The sequence below is a fragment of the Kogia breviceps genome, chromosome 15 (assembly GCF_026419965.1).
Source record: "Kogia breviceps isolate mKogBre1 chromosome 15, mKogBre1 haplotype 1, whole genome shotgun sequence".
NCBI lineage: Eukaryota > Metazoa > Chordata > Mammalia > Artiodactyla > Physeteridae > Kogia > Kogia breviceps.
Window position 1 is genome coordinate 48224470 of NC_081324.1, and position 17745 is coordinate 48242214.

At 44.0% G+C, this 17745-nt stretch overlaps 1 protein-coding gene across 4 annotated transcripts in view; it reads left to right on the forward strand.

Moving 5' to 3' along the window:
• The window catches only part of KCTD1 (potassium channel tetramerization domain containing 1), a 178521-nt gene that overhangs the window by 151111 nt on the left and 9665 nt on the right, over nucleotides 1-17745 (forward strand). For all 4 annotated transcript variants that reach the window (XM_067014859.1, XM_067014858.1, XM_059039394.2 and 1 more), the window contains exon 3: nucleotides 8083-8227. In XM_067014859.1, coding sequence (XP_066870960.1) covers nucleotides 8083-8227 — 145 coding nt within the window. The remainder of the gene's footprint in view (nucleotides 1-8082; nucleotides 8228-17745) is intronic.

The window sequence follows — 17745 nt, forward strand, 5'->3', positions numbered from 1 at the left end:
TGAGAAATTCTTGTCATTAGCTGGGATACTTTTGTTTCTTCAAATGTTTTGCAGGTCAGGGCTTGGTTCTGGTTTTTGTTGGAAGGGACAGGAAGAAACATCGATAGATACACCTATCGCCCAGCGAGTCTATGGACCGGCTTGATGCCTTTGGGTAAATTCTTAAACTGTGATAAACCAAGCCTGAGCCCCAGAAGGGCGTGGACGGTTACACAAGACACACACCTATGACAGCACATTGTTGACCGTGGTACAGCCAAAGGCAGGTGCTGTCAACACTTTCCTTATTTCTCAACCCCACACACCCGAGAATGTTGCCTTTGAATCATGAGCTGATACAAACTTCATATTTTTCACATGTCATTTTTGATTTGGTGACTATGTAAATAATCTTGCGACATAAATTTGAAATCTTAAGCTTCTCAGAGTACAAAGCCAACCAGGTACATCATCCATCGTGGTTTGAAGAGGCAGTTAGATGGTGTTTCCAACAAAAGGGTAGGGTGACATTTTATATATTCTTTAAAATGTTTAGATACTTCTGAAGCTCTCTAAACATGACTCTTGTCCAATTAGCAGCTTTCTTTCCTTCTTCTAAGGAGGTATAACTCACAGTACTGGGGCTAAATCTCCTCCCTTTGTCTTTGTCATCTCAAACTCAAAAGCCTAGTTTCTGAAAGTGTTTTTAAGCCTCCTAGTCACTCTGAAGTCATACAGTGACAGAATAATTCATTTTCATTCATCCAACCACCTTTCAATATTCCTGAGTATTTGAATGATACTCTAAGACTCTTGAACGGTGTCGGTAATGATGTGTGTGTGTGTGTGTGTGTGCATGTGTGTGTGTCTAGCAGGATAGGGGTACAAAGGAGACAGTATAGATTCACTTACTTTCTTCCATACATCTTCTGTTAGGTTTTCAAAAAGCATTTACCTTGCCTTTAAGTAAATTATATTTTTCTTGTTCTTTCTTGTTATATTAAGCACTGTGTGAAGCCTCTGGTTTTTTCACTTTTAGGTACTAAGCAAAATATGTAAATACTTCACTGTAAACTGCTGTTTTACTGGCTCCATTACAAGTAGGAAAAAAATGTTAAATTGAAAATAGAAACAGCTGGCTTTGCCCTAGCCCTCTCCTAGTGTCATATAATTAATAGGATGCTTTTATTTGAAAGGACTGCTGTGAGGTACTGTAAGCCAGTTCCAACAGTCTGGGATAGTAAGATACCAGAGGAAATAGGGACGGGCTCCATTCCACATCCTGTTTTTACTGATAGCCTCAAAGTATGGTGGAGAGAGAGGGGCCACTGGGAGAGCACAGCCACACAGGGATGGGCTGAGTTCATGCCATTTATGAGGGAGATTGAGGGCAAAAATGGAAGAGTCAGGAATGTTTCATCATATAGGAAGGCACTCCTTCAACAGCTGGGGCTGCTAACACTCAGAATCCCAGGAATAAGAACAGCCACTCAAAAATAAGTTAAACTCAATGGGAACACATGCAAAAGGGTTTGCTTATGTAACAAGAAACTGGAAACGAGAAAACTGGAGTGGAGCTGCAAGGTGCAGAAAGGTCGGCAGGAGGTGTCTGAGTGGGAAGGGAGCAGGAGTTCTGGGACAGACGGATACTGAGAGTCGGAGACAGTGTCGAGGCTGGGCTGGCCCTCCCTCTTCCAGGACGGGAGGCTGCATCATTCAGCAGCAACCTGGTGGCTCTGCGCCTCAGTTTCTCCATCACTAACATCGAAGTATCACCTGTAAATACTCTACCGTTGCTGTGAGGATTAAAGCAGATAATCCATAGAGTTTTTAGCAGAGTGCCTAACACAAACTCGAAAAATGTTTTATAACATTTTTTCTCTGAATAGTAATTCTTACTGTAAAATGGAAAACATATTCTAGAGTTTTAAGTCAAGAGAAAAAAGGAGTGTGTCACAAATACCTCCAAATATAGAACAGCCCGTTGGGAGCAGTGGGGGTGACCTGCGGGGGCTGACTGGTGCATGCGTGCCGGCTCGCCTGCCCACGGAGAAAGCAAGAGGAAGCCTAAAGAGAAACCGCTGGAGCCGAAAATACCAAAGTGGGCTCCCGTGGAACACCATGATGCTCTGCTCCAGGACTGACCTTAAAAAGTAGCCCTTTGCCCTAGAAATCATTTAAAAACAGACACTTGCTCAAACCAAAGAGCAGGACCAAGTGATGTAAAAAGTTGTCTTCCGGGACTTCCCTGGTGGTCCAGTGGCTAAGACTCCACGCTCCCAATGCAGGGGGCCCGGGTTCCATCCCTGGTCAGGGAACTAGATCCCACAAGCCGTAACTAAGAGTTCAGATGCCGCAAGTAAAAGATCCTGTGTGCCGCAGCAAAGATCCCTCGTACTGCAACAAAGACCTGGTGTAGCCAAATAAGTAAATTTTTAAAAAAGGAAAAAAAATAAACTACAAGTTGTCTTCTGGGACTTACCTGGTGGTCCAGTGGTTAAGACTCCATGCTTCCACCGCAGGGGGCACAAGTTGGATCCCTGTTCTGGGAACTAAGATCCCGAATGCCCTGGGGCACAGGCAAAGGGATAAAAAAGTCTTCTGATTCAAGATGCACAACAGGATTTTATATACTATCGGATTCTGTTTGGGCATTGCACGTCGTCTCCAAAGGATGAAAATCTGTCAACATTTACGGAGCCCAGGCTTAACCGAGGGGCAGGGTGACCACTGGGCCGTAAGGGAGTGGCCCTGAGCTGGGCTCTGCAGTCCCGCTGCGTCAGCGCTGTGGACCTGCTGCAGTGTCTTCACCTGTAAAACGAGGGTGATGGTGTCCACCTAGCAGAGTTGTTGTGAAGGCTCAGTACTGCTCTCTGCACGTAGTGGACACTCGGTAAATGTAGCTCGTATTAGACATCCATTTATTCCTCGTAAGAATTCTTTGGACAGGGTATTATCCCATTCCTCAGATGAAGAAATCAAAGTTCAAACCGATTTGGTCCTGAAGATGGTAAAGCCAGGGTTCCAACCCAGGCCTGTGAGTCAGAGCTGAACATGCAGGGGCTTCCGAGATATTCCTGAAGGCACCACGGCCAAGCTCTTGTGCCCCCACGTGCTCTGCTCAGGTTGACCCTTTGAGAGAGATGCTCCCCACTCGTTGGTGTTGCCTACCGCACCCATCAGGCTGTTTCTTGCCTGAAATCCCTTCTCCAAGCCTCTGTGCCCTTCCCCTTACACCTGGTGATCCTGAAGACCCAGCACAGGGTTGCCTCCTACAGGAAGCCTTCCCTCCTTGCCCTGGGATGGCTAGGTCCCTGTCCTCTGTCCTTCATAGCACCCAGCAGAACCGCATCATGTTCATTTGAAGAGGCCTGGCAGAGCTCCAGGAACATGGTAGGCATTCAATCAATATAGGAATAAAAAGGCTACTTTTGTAAATTCTGGTGTTTTTTTTAAAAAAATCGTTAACTGCAATACATTTTTCACAGTAAGCAGCTAATGTAATTTCTCCTAATTTAAACAACTTTCCCCATGAGTCAGGGGAGGACCCATGAGATTCTTGTAGGATCAGCAGCCCCCCTGAGTGGCTCTGGGCTCCCTCTGAGCCATCAGTATTGCCGTCAGCGATCAATTCTCCAGAACGCCGAGTTCCGCCATTGTGGGCGCTCTCATACATTTTCTTATATTTTAAACTTGCCTTTCCTTTCTCCCCTACTTTCTTCAGCTCGATGTATCATTAAAGAAAATGATGCTGCCACGGGGAACAGGTACTGGAAACGCTACTTCCCCATAAGTAGATATAATTTGTTCTGTTTGCTTTTACTTAGAAGGTATTTTCTTCCTTCTCTTAAATTACTTCCATCCATTTCTATAACAAGCTCTGAATTCATTTTAATCTGTGTTCATGAGATATAGATGAAAATTCCCAAGTCTGGAAACTATAAAGAACTATTTCTATAATTTTGTTAACAGTTATAAGTGAATTAAATGCTGTGTGATAAGTAAGGTTTCAATAACAGTAAGTTAACTAGTGATTTTTTTAACATTATAATAATACCCAGCTTAGCAGTCTCCCCCTTTTATTATGGACATTTTAAAATATATGCTTGGACTTCCCTGGTGGCACAGTGGTTAGGAATCCGCCTGCCAATGCAGCAGACACGGGTTCGATCACTGGTCCGGGAAGATCCCACATGCCACGGAGCAACTAAGCCCGTGCGCCATGACTACTGAGCCTGCGTGCTGCAACTACGCAGCATGCGCCTAGAGCGTGTGCGCCTAGAGCCCGTGCTCCGCAACAAGAGACTCCCCTGCTCGCCGCAACTAGAGAAAGGTTTTTGCATATATATATATATATTTAAATTTACTTATATTTTTGGCTGTATTGGGTCTTCGTTGCTGTGCGCGGGGAATTTCCTTAAGAAATCCTTAAGGAACCGAGTCACGGTAAATTAGAGAAACCAGGTCCTCTAAATGAATGACTACACAAGAAAAAATTCTCAATGATTGATTCACACTAAGCCAGGTAAGTCTGGTCCTATCCCTATATTCTCTTTTATTTAAGACCATTCTTTAATGCCAGGGAGAGGGGGAGCCACAGTGAGGAAGCAGACTAACTTTCCACCAAAAGGAGCTGAATTTCCTTAGAGATTTGGGATGCATTATTTCCTCCATAAACAAAAGTAGTCAACAGAGTTAATACTAAAAAGCAAAAAAGAGGAATGTATTTTAATATCTGTTAATGCATTTTTTAGTGAACCTTTATAATTCTTTTAATTAATGAAATATTTGCAGATAAAAATGATAGTATGTTTGCAACTTACTTAAAAACTCCAGAGGGGGAGAGGGAGGCATAGAGGTACAGGTGAAACAAGACTGGACAAGAATTGATAGCTTTAGAAGCTCGGTGGACACATGGGCGTTCATTATATTATTTTCTCTGCTTTGTCATAAAGTTTGAAACTGTCCAAAGTAGAATGTTAAAAAATAAATGTCAAAAAAATAGACTTGTGGAAGGAAGTTTTTCCCTGCATGGCCACTTAGTTCAATGAGTGTTAAAAAAAAAAAAAAAAAGGCAGCCATACATCATCCGGAGCCAGCTTGGTCTTGGTCAGTTGAAAAACAGGAATGTTCTCCAAGGTTAGTAAACTGTAATCAGTTCCACATAGTTTTCAGGCACCAGAGTTTACAAGTCACTGCAGTTGATTTGTAACTCCATTCATATGTCCACAAGAAATACAGCCTGTGTAGATGTTCCCCTCTATTTGCTTAGCCAAACAATACTTTCCCACAGCACATTCAATCTCGAAACCGACCCAGGACCCCATTTTACAATCACTGGCACCACCCTGTCTTTCCGCATTGTTTTCACAAATTCAAAACCTCCTCTTTTTAAAGTTAGCAAAAATCTGCAGCAGTGTCTCTTTCTATCACTTCTAACATTTGTTGACCCAAACGCAGGGACTCTTTCTTCTCCCAGGGGCCTTTCACCGCAGCCAGGAATGTGCATCCATGTGACCATGGGTTCTTCCTTCCCCTCCCGCCGGCCTCCTCTGCTCCAGCTCCTTCCGCCCCACGCAGGAGGCGGGAGGGTTTTCCCACCAATTTCAGGCCACGCCCTTCCCACCTTCTGGTCCTCAGAGCGCGCCCTCCCCAGCCTGGCGCAAGCTCGAAGCGAAGGTTCCGGGCCAACGCAGGTTCCGGGGCTTCGGTGGGTTTCTCATCTAACACGGGGAGTCCAGTCCTTCCTCCCAGCTTCTCATCCCCAGCTATTTTGGGGTACCTTCTTTTGCTGTGTTCTTTTTGAGCGTGCCGTGACTCTTTTTGTATTTTTCATCAACCCTGAGAAAAGGGGTACTTTTGTAAAAGAAATGGAAACGCAGAGAAGTTGATTCACCCAGATTACAGCCTCCTTCCCCTCCTCACTCAGTCACTGCTTTACCCATTCACGCCGTGAAGATTTATTTAATCACTCATTCTGTGTTGGCGACCTTCCAAGTCTAGATTTTGAAATTGAGTATTTAAAAATTAAAAGCCTGGGATTTATTTAAGAATAAAATACTTTTCATCTCATTAGTGAAGTGACTTGTAATCTTTGATATTAATTTATTTCAGGCCACAAAAATAATCAGTGTACACACTTGGATTTCATTATAAAACTCTTGCTGAACAAATGTAAGGTAGAAATGAAAACTCTAGACCGAAAGCTTTCATTCAGCAGTGGTAATTCTTTTCATTCCAATCATTGTAGGGAGGCCCCTTTAAGATCAAACAGACTGTGCCCAAATCCCCCAATGCTACTTAACTAGTTGGGCAAGTTACTCATCATTTTGAGCCTATTTCTTCATCTTTAAAGGAGGATAATGGATTTGTTGCATACATAAAGTGCTTAGGCGAGTGTAAGTTATCTGGAAAGCACTTAATAAATATAGTTCCCTTTTCTTCCCCTGTCAACTGTAAATTTATCATTAGCAGTGAAGAGTAGAATGTTTTCATAATCGGCAAACAAGTCTTATTCTTTCCCATCCTGCACCAAACTGTCCTGGAAACAGTATAAATACATGACAAAATGTGTTTTAGTTTCACTGCCTCTTCTTTCCATAGTCTACCATTTGACTGATGTGTTTATGAGAAATGAATGACAAGGTAGCATGTGGTGGAAGGATCCCAGGATGGTTGTAACCTACACCCTGGATGATCACCCTCAATTCGTGGAAATTGGATGAAAATAGTAGTTGAGAAAAATATATTGAGTTTTAAAAATATGATCTGACTAATTAGTTGCTTTCTTCTTTGCACTTACTACCTTCAGGTAGGACATGAGTTTTCTAATTATCTTTAAAAGATATTTATTGAAACAAATTCACAAGTCTTTCTTTTTGGGGAGGGAGGGGAGCAGCTTTCCTATTTGTTGGTTGGTTTGTTGTATTTTAAGAGGGATGGAATTGTCGATTTACCATTACATCTGTCCTATTTCAACAATAAGATTAGAAAATTTCAAAATCATCTTCAAATCAAAATCATCATCAAAGCAATAAAGTGGTGTTGCAAATCAGAGAGAGACTTGTTAGGAGTTCTACAAAATCTTTTCTTAAAAAAGTGGAACCATTTTCCTGCCTACACTGTTCATGAAAATCAAATGCACCTCTTGGCAAAGGAAGAGATTTCAAGTGTGTAAATTCTATTTTCTGATACAGGATATTTATTTGTCATTAGCCAACACTACCTGTTCACACTATAGATGTGACTGCTTTCTATTAACTGAGTATATACTAAAGTGTATAGTTTTAGCCTTCCTTAAAGAGATAAATGATAATGGATACAAAATGCTTTAACTCTAGCACACTTTGCAAGTGTTAACTGTAAAGAGGAAAAACACATTATAGATTCCTGTTTTTAAAAATTACCCATAGCCACTTATGTTTCAGCACTAGGTCATACTTTTTGGGTGGTCAAATGTTTATATTTTATAACAATTCCTGGCTGTTACAAATGATTTTTGCTGAGACCTAGGAAACTAGACTGCATGTTGTTAATGGAAAACATATTCTCTTAGATGAGTGATATTCTCAATTATTGTTTTTTATAATTAAATGTAGATGTTAGCATATAGGCATTGCTTTATTTTTAGAAAATTTGGGATTCATGGGTAGGGAAAAGCTCAGAAAACAGATTTCTTAAAAACAAAATTGCTTTTTTTGTAGAATCTGTTTAAAAGACACTTTGGAGCAATTATATATATATATTATAAGGGCAGAGAGGGTTGTTTTAAGTAACACAGAGGGAAAGACATAATCTTCCATTACAGTGACAGCACTTAGGCATAATCACCATGTCAGGACATCTTCTTTACAGATAAAAGACATTGAATAATAGAATTTACTTGAGAAAGGCTGAGACTATTTTGAATTGTCTGGTCTTGAGATATTTATCAAGCAGGGGCCAGTATTTCTCAGAGAACCATAACTACTTAGTGGGTGATTTTCCCGGACTGCCATCTTCAAAAGTGCTACCTCTGACAGTGACACAAAACAGTAGCTCTCAGTCTTAGCAGCCGAACAATTGATTCTAATTGTCTTCACTGTTCCCTCTTTCCTATCACAGAATCGGAAGACTTTTTGATGGTACAGAGCCCATTGTTTTGGACAGTCTCAAACAGCACTATTTCATTGACAGAGATGGACAAATGTTCAGATATATCTTGAATTTTCTACGAACATCAAAACTCCTCATTCCTGATGATTTCAAGGTGAGGGATTCATATTAAATTACCAACAGCATAAATATGTGCTTTGTTTTGATGTGCTCCAAAAAATATTTCCAGTTCTATGTTTTTAACATACACCAACTCTAATGGCATCAGAGGTTTCTGACATGGTTATACTGTCTTAATGAAATCGAGTATATGGTCATTAAAGTTTTACATGGCCAAAAGACGACAGCTTTTATGTGAAGAATAGAATTGCAACTCATTTTAATACATTGAAAATAAGTTGGTTAAATTCAAAGTTTATTTCTGACAAGTCTTAGGTAGAGAATAAAAGGAAACCTCCTTAGCTTAATAAAGACTTTTTCTCCCAGAAATTTAAAGGAAGAATTATACTTATCACTAAAATTTTAGAAGCGTTCCCTTTTAAAGTTACTAACAAGTGTTAAAGTTAGTCCTACATGGTGCTGGCAACTCTAGGCAATGAAATTAGACAAGAACAAATAGAAAATGTTAATATTAGAAGGGTGTATACAAAAATGTTATTTTTGCAACTGTTAATACTTCTCTAAATAGAAGATTCTAAAGGATCAATTAAATACTATTACAACTAATAAAGAACTCATTAAAGCATCCACATTCAGGGTCAACATATTAAAATCAATAGCTTACCAATAGAAGAGCAAAAGCCAATGATAAAATGTAATGGCAAATGTACCACTAACAGTAACAACAAAAATTATAACACCTAGGAATAAACTTAAGAAATATGCAAAGCCTGGTTAAGAAAACTGCAAATCTCTACATACAGGTTTAAAACAAGAATTGAATAGATGAAGAGACATTCTCTGTTCCTGGTCGGGAAGCTTCAATATTGTAAAGATGTCAGCTATGCCCAAATTAACTTATACGTTCAGTACAAACCCATTTAAGTCACAATTTTTTTAAATGAAATATGACCCATTTATAAAGTTTGTGTAGAAGAAAAGAATGCTTAAGAAGAGCTAAAAAATATTTGGTGTTGTTAGTAATGGTGGGCAATAGTGGATGTGTCCTACCAGACATCACAACATACTATAGCGCTACAGTGATTAGAAAGTGTGATCCAGACAGGGCTAAATTATACACATAGATCAATGGAGAAAAACAGGGTTTGGAGACAGATGTGTGTGTATGTAGGAATTTGATATATTATAAAGGTGGTATTTCAAATCGGTGGGAAAAGAAAGGAATAGTCAGTAACTGGCAGTGAGACAATTGGCACTAAGACCTTTGGAAAGAAGGTAAAGCCAGAGCCCTATCTGTCATGAGGTCACCAAAATTCCAGGAATAAACATAAAAATTAAAGCTATAAAAGTATTGGAAGAAAATAAAAAGGAATTTTCAGGCACTGAGGGCCTACTTAAGCAAGACTTACTACCCAGAAGCCATCCTTAAAAAAAGAAAAAAAATTGTTGAACTAAAGACACCATATACAAATAAAAGACAAGTGGCAGACTAGTTGAAATATTTGCAACAAAAAATTAATATCATTATAAAAGAGCTCCTAAAAATCTATAGGAAACATGCAAACAACCCAATGGAAAACATTTTAAAATGTAAACAAAAGTTTCTCAAAGAAAAGAATAGAAATTGCCAATAAACATTTGAAAAGATATTCAATCTCTCTAGTATCAAAGAAACAAAACTTAAATGAGATACCCCCTTTTATCCATCAGATTGGCAAAGATTAAAAAATTGGTAATATATAGTATTGGGGAACATACAGTGTGGTTGGGAGTGAAAACAATTAAACATTTTTGGAGGACAATTTAGTGGTAGTTTTCATTTAGTTTTGATTTAGCAGTTCCATGTCTATTAATTTATCTTCTAGAAGTAACACAAATATGCAAAAATAGATGTACATAGAATGTTTATTATAATTATATTTGTAATAGTAAAAATCGGACACAATTTTAAAATGTTCAACAATAGCAGATGCTTACAAATATTACACACTATTCATACTGTGGATTAGTTGATGCATGGGGAAAAAAATCACCAAGATTTTTTTCAGCGAAAGCATTAAGTTGCAGAATATAGTATGTTTCTATTTATGTAAAAACTTACGGGTATGTATGTGTAAATAGATAGAAAAAGATCTAGAAGAATAGATCCCCAATTAATAGGGGTTCGGGGGGCTCTCATCCATCCTCTCCTTCAGGACTTTGACCTGTGGGGTACGGGTCAAGGATGCCTAGCCATATGGAAAAGAGAGTGTAGAAGGGTCGTATCATGCACACATTCCTCTTACATGAAAACAATATACATTTGGCAGAAAAATAAGAGAATAATAACTGCAACGAGTGTGTGCAGTTCCCCGCAGCCCTGGAATGAATCGGAGGAACTCTTGTGACCCTGTTGCTCCCCAGCCAGTGGGGGGTTCCCCGGGGCCTCTCACGGTGCTGAGCAGCATTCCGGGTTTACAGACGTTGGAAGTTGGTTTGTGCAACGTGGCTCCTAAATGCAAAAGTCGGCAACTTTACCAAGGATGGTCTCTTCCAACTCAGGAAGGAAAACGTATTGCAAGTCTCTTTAATACGGCGTCTTCCTAGACGGTGTTCAAGGATGCTCTTTAACGTATACACTCTTCTCTCCACTTGCCCTTTCCTGCCTTCCCCCTCGTGCCACGTCATTCATCTGCGAGCATCGTCCGCAGAGGCCACAGGGGACTCTCCGGGCTCCAGCCTAGATCTGGGGACCCACCTGCTTAGACACGAGGGCAGAGCGAGCCGGCGCGTTTAGACAGCGGGCCTCTCGCTGCAGGGACCCCCAGCTGCAGAGTTGACAGCCGGCCGCTTCGCACACCAGCTGCAGCGGAACGGGAGCTCGGAGGGGAGTCTTCTAGAAAGCAGGCAGAGGCCCTACGTGGAGATGCGAAGCGGGGCTGAGTCCTGCACTGGGCACAGAAGGGAAGGAAGGAGTGGGGGAGGGGGAGAGGCCTGCTGCGCGTGGCGGGGGGGGGGGTGCCTTCGGCAGGGACCCCAGCCTCTCATCAGACCCGGCGCCTCGGGGTCGCAGGCGTTCGCTCCCGGGTTAGGGCTGGGAGAGCAAGTTGGCGAGTAGAGAAAGGGCTGAAAGAATGAGAGCCAAGGTTTCCTTCCTCTCTGGTGTTTTCCTAGAAGGAAGGCACTAGGAGTGGGAAAGGGGGTGGAGGAGAGAAATTTCACCTTTAGTTCTATTTGAAGGTGATTGCATTTCCAGACGCCCACTCAGAACATTGACCTGGATAGTTCACTGGCTCCTTAAACGAGCTGCCCACCCAGGAGCTGGCGGGGCCCACCTCCTCCCCCTCCTCCCCGCCGCCAGCGCCGTGAAACCCGCTCCTCTCCCCTTGCGTCCTATCCATCTCAGTGGAAATGCCAGAATCCACCGTCCTGCTCCAGGCCCTACCCTCCCACATCCATCCATCGGTGGCTCTGCCTAGAGTACCCTCCGGATACTTCTGGAATCAGTTCGCCCCTCTCATCCCCCCTCCCTAGTCCAAGGCCCGGCAACTCTCTGGATGACTAAGGATCGCTTCATAATTGGTGTGCTGTCTCCCACCCTTAACCCCTTCTCATCCACTCTTCATGTTGAAACCAGGAGATACTTTTTCCCATTAAACTTTTAATTTTGAGATCATGGTCGATTCTAATGCAGCTGTAAGAAATAATGGAGAGATCCTGTGTTACCCAGTACCCCCCCCCCCCCAGTGTAACATCTTGCAGAATTATACTACAACCTCACAACTGGGATGTCAGCATTGTCAAAGTCAAGGTACAGGACATTTCCATCGTGGCCAGGATCCCTCCTGTTGCCCTTTTATAGCTATGCCCCCCTCCCTGTCCCCCTCCTCCATCTCCCACCCCATCCCTCACCAAGGGACACTTTTAAAAAACATCGTGTATAGTGACATGCTCCTGCTTCAAACTCTGCAGGAGTTTCCCATTCCTTGTTCCTGGAGCAAAGCAGCACATCCCTGTCAGAGCCCATGAGGCCCCTGCCTACCTCACCCGGCTCTTAACCTACACACGTGCCACACCATCTTCTTGTTCCCCCTCAGAGAGCCCACTCGGTCTGTCTGATGCTCTTTCCCTGGCCTTTATTTGTCACTTAGGGCTCATCATAGTCATCACTAAGCCATCGTGTGCCTAGTCTAGCTTAGATTTGCCTGTATCCCCGCTTCTCTGTGTTCACACACAGTGTACTTGTAATTATTTGTCTCTGTTGTTTAGCACTATGTAGCCAGCTGTATGTTAGCAAATGCCTTCAGCTACAAGTGTTGAAATAGCCAATCAACAGCACCTTAAACGAATGGAGATTTGTTTTTCTCACATAAGCAATCAGAGGTCCATGGCTGTTGGCAGTGGTATCTGCTCAGTGATGGTATCAAGGATAGGACTCTCTCTTTTAGTTTTGTCATCCTCAGTGTTGACGTTCCGGCCTCATGCTTGTCACCTCAGGGTCTTAAGGTGACTGCCACAGCTCCAGGCATCACATCCTCATTCAAGGCAGGAAAAGGGGACAGAAAGCTTATAACTCACAAGACTTTGTCCTTGTCAGAAGATTCCCAGGTTCTCTTTATATCTCATTGGCTAGAACTGAGCCTCCCCTAGCTGCAAAGGAGGCTGAAAAAGTGAATTTTTTTCTTTTTCAGCCTCTACAGTGAGAGAAATGGCCAAAGGCTAAGGGGAAGCTAGCCAGCAGTGTCTGTCACACTAGCTTGGCCCTGCACGTAGTAACATGTAAATATCTGTGGCGTAAGTGAATGAATACACAGGTGGATGAGTAAATGAATGAAGTGAGTCTCACATTCAAACCAGATTCTCATTCATACCTGGTCATATACTTCCTTATATTTGAACTTTGGATATTTTGTGTGTATATCCTGACTCTTTTTTTTTTTTTTTTTTTTTTTTTGCGGTATGCGGGCCTCTCACTTTTGTGGCCTCTCCCGTTGCGGAGCACAGGCTCCGGACGCGCAGGCTCAGCGGCCATGGCTCACGGGCCCAGCCGCTCCGCGGCATGTGGGATCCTCCCGGACCGGGGCACGAACCCGCATCCCCTGCATCGGCAGGCAGACTCTCAACCACTGCGCCACCAGGGAAGTCCTATCCTGACTCTTTAACTACTTTGGAAGAGTCTCACAAACAGGATCATTTTTATGTTTTTCTAGAGGACATTGTGTGCTGGACACGTAATAATTACTTAGTATTAATCAATTTAAACACAGCCGAAAAAGGTCCAAAGAGTCATAGGAGACCAGAAGCTAACTATATGTAGGCACTACACTTCCATTTAAAATCATGTAGGACTAAATGGAAATTATTAAACATGTATGTATGTAATATCATCATCCTAAGCTACTTGTCAGGGTAATATATTAATATATAATTTCCATGATTAAAAGAGATGCAGACTCCAGGGGATGTAGAACAATTTACGGGGAATTACAGTCGGAAAATTATAATAGCCATTTGTTTTTAGTTGCAGTATGTTCCAGAAACAGAGCTAGGTGTTTTAAACACATTTAAATGTGGCAGGCATTATTTTTCCTCCAAGAATATTCAGGTTAGATGCTGGGGAGAGAAAAACTGCATGGGAGATAAGCTGTGGCCCATTCCTTAAGGACTCACCCAGTCACCACCCCCAGCCCCCCACCCCTGGCTAGGATTGGGATGGGTGCTTCTGTGTACCTTTGGTGCTCCCTTGGGATTACAGAGCTCTGAAAGACCTGCCGTTCATCAGCTGTAAGCACAGAACACACCCTTTAATTGCTTAAGGTTTTAACTGTAGCCCACACTTGGGGAAAAAGACAAAAAGCATGTCAAATGAAACGCACGTATCCCAGGGCCCTGAAATGTTTCCCACAGAACCTCTGGGTGACAGACAGGCTGTAAATTACAGGGAGTCTGGAACCTGCCAGAGCAGCCGAAGAACAGGTGATGATGGAAGTGCATCCACCGCAGTCTGTGCGAGTCACACACGTGGGTGCACACAGATGGGCGCAGTCTGCCCGTCCCTGAGCAGTACTATAGTGCTTTCTTCCTTTGCAGAGTTTATCTCCTGACCTTGGAAAAGGGACACGGCGTTTGGCTTGTGGAGAGAATCTCTCTTACTGGGTTTGCAGGGAGAGCCTTCCTTGATGACCTGCTCCTCTCTCCAGCTATTTAACGCTGGGTTAAGCAAATGCATGAAATCTTGAAATCACAGCATCCTACGACCCTGAAAATCTCGTTCTGCAAATGTGCTGTCTGAGCTAGATACCCATTTAACAATTTAGATAATTTCATACTTCAGAACACCACTTAAGTGGCAGCTGCCTGTGCACTGCTCCCACTGAAAGGCGTTGGAATCTGTTCTCTAGATGAGTGACTGTAGAACTTCTCTGCCGTGTTTTATTATGGATAATAATAAAACTTCCCTTCATTTCCCCTCACCCCTAATTATACTGATTTGTTCACTGTTGCTCTGTTTTCTGCTCACTCCCAGGCATGCACGGGCGTGTGTGGATGCACACACCCATATACACACGCATGCACACAGTTGGAATTCCCAGCACATCAGGAGTCCAGAGCTTTGGTTTCTTTTTTGATGGGGAACCATAAAATTACCCCTCTCTAGGGTTCTTTTCTGAACCCCTTTGGTAAGTGCCCGCATGTGGCTAACATCTTTTGTGGTCTCTGGATAGATGTGTCCCCTTCTTAGATAAAGAAAAATTTGCTAGCAGACAGCCTCCAGCTTACGTCTCCCTGGCTTAAGTTCAAAAGTCTATTAGTTATTTCTAATAACCTTTTAATATTGCAGAACAAGTATATGTACGTTGTAGGAAACCTGGAAAAATAGACAAGCAAAAAGAAAAGTTTCAACAGTATATTCCCACCACTCAGAGATTGCCGATGTTAAAACTTTAGTGCGTAGGCTTCTGGGTCTTTTGCTATGCTTATTTCAGACAATATCTCTACCTTTCCATTTTAATAAAATTTTATTTCCTCTAATACTGCAGCCATATTCATATTTCCCTGGTTGACCCCCAGAATGTCCTTTCTATGTGGGTTGTTGGTTTTTTTTTGATCCAGGGATTCTTTATTTTTTATTTTATTTTTGGCTGCATCGGGTTTTTGTTTCCGCGCGCAGGCTTTCTCTAGTGGTGAGCGGGGGCTACTCTTCATTGCAGTGTGCAGGCTTCCCATTGTGGTGGCTTCTCTTGTTGAGCACAGGCTCTAGGCGCGTGGGCTGCAGTAGTTGTGACACGCAGGCTCAGGAGTTGCGGCTCGCAGGCTCTAGAGCACAGGCTCAGTAGTTGCGGTGCACGGGCTTAGTTGCTCTGCGGCATGGGGGTTCTTCCCGGACCAGGGATTGAACCCCTGTGCCCTGCGTTGGCAGGCAGATTCTTACCCACTGAACCACCAGGAAAGTCCCTTCTGTGTGGTTTTTCCAAGCTGGTATCTGATCCGAGACCTCGATGAACCTAGTTATATCCCTTCCTTTCATTATCTAGCATAGTCCCTTTTTACATGATGCTGACTTGCTGAAGAGGCCGGGCCAGTTGCCCTACACAATGGCCCACTATCTGGATTTGTCTTGTTGCTTTGTCATGTGAGCTCATTACGCTAACCTCTCATTTCCTGTAAACTGCAACTTGTATCTAAAGACTTGATAGGTTTAAGTTAAATATTTTGGTGAGTGATGTTGGGTACTTCATATTACGTCACATTAGCAAACACATGTGGCTGAGTCACCATTAATGATACTAGGAGTGACCACTGAATCAGGGTACGTTCTGTGTTCCTGTAGTTGCAACAGAAATGATTCCTCTCTAGCTCAGAGTTTCTCAGCTCACAGTATTAACATTTCAAGCCTCATCATTGTTGTGGTAGGGCTGTCCCATGCATTGTCGGACATTGAGTAGCATCCCCGGCCTCTACCCACTACATGCCAGTAGCACCCAACCCCGCCCAGTTATAGAACCAACAATGTCTCCAGACATTGCAAAATGTCCCAGCTTCAGGAAAAGAGGAAGGAAGGATTTATGGGAAGGATTCTCGTTTATCTCACAGAATTAATGGGAACATTTCTCTCAGGGGTGGAAACACCAGGGCAGCTCTGAGGACCTTGGTTGTGGGAGTCTGTGGGCTTCTAGAACGCCGCCCTTAACCTGGCTCTGCCCCAGCAATGCCCAGGGTCTCTCTCCCCTTTTTTGGTTCCACAGAGAGACCATCTGATTGGCTCCACTTGGCTCCAATGCTGGTGCCTTAGCCAATCAGCTGCAGCAACACAGACATGGCTTCTAGGTACTCACTCCTGAGGAACAGACTTTCTCAGAGGAGGCAGAGTGCTGAGCTGGGGAGACCTCCCCCCCCCCCCCAGTCGGAAGTTTCTTCTTCCCTAGCACCTGAGAGAGTGCCCACTCAGGATGTCGGCCCCCGCCCACGGTCTCAGCTCTGCCACCTAGAGTTTGCGTCCCTGCTGCAGAGACCGTTGCTCCTGGTACGCCTGCCGAGGCCCGCTTCTCTCCCTCTCCCCAGGACACTCCCTCTGAGGCAGGACAAGCTGCAGGAACCAGAGGTAGCAGCCAGCGCCAACGCCAGCGCCCTGTCAGATGACACACCAGCCCTGGCCACACGCCACACCTGCACAGCAGCCCTAACTCCTGCAGCCTCGTGACCCGGTGACTTGCCGTGCCAGGGTGTGGCTTCCAGATGCACATGGATCTGCCATCGGCACGCTGTCATTGTCACCTGTGGACACTTTAGCTTTTCTCTGGGAGAGTCAGAGAGTGGGGGGTGGAGTCAGTGGCCGGGTAGAGAAGGGACCTTGCCACCTCTCGCGTTACCTTCAGGGCTGGGCATCCTTGACCCAGGAAAAGGAGGGGTCGGAGGAGCTGGAAGATGGTGTTCAGATGGTGCTGAACAGGGAAGACTCCTGGCTGGAAGTACCAGGTGGTAGCAGGGCAAAAGGAGTGATGGGCCCGTCCTCCTGGGCTTTGAAGAAAAGGAAGGGGTTTGGGGGCGGGGAGAGCAGACCAGGCGGAGCACAGAGGAGTTTTAGGGCAGTGAAACCACCTTGTATGATATTATAATGCTGGATACATGTCATCAGACAGTTGTCCAAACCCACACAGTGTTCAACAGCGAGAGTGAACCCTAATATGAGGACCTCGGTTATGATGTGTCAGTGTAAGTTCATAGATTGTAACAAATGGACCAGCCTGGTGGAGGCTGTGGGCAGCCGGGGAGGCTGTGCATGGGTGGGGGAGGGGCATGTGGGAGACCTCTCTACCTTCTGCTCAGCTTTGCTGTGAACAAAACTGCTCTAAAAAAAGAAAATTGAAAGGAAGGAAAAAAGGAAGGAAGGGGGCTTCCCTGGTGGCGCAGTGGTTGAGAGTCCGCCTGCCGATGCAGGGGACACGGGTTCGTGCCCCGGTCCGGGAAGATCCCACATGCCGTGGAGCGGCTGGGCCCGTGAGCCGTGGCCGCTGAGCCTGCGCCTCCAGAGCCTGTGCTCCGCAGCGGGAGAGACCACAATAGTGAGAGGCC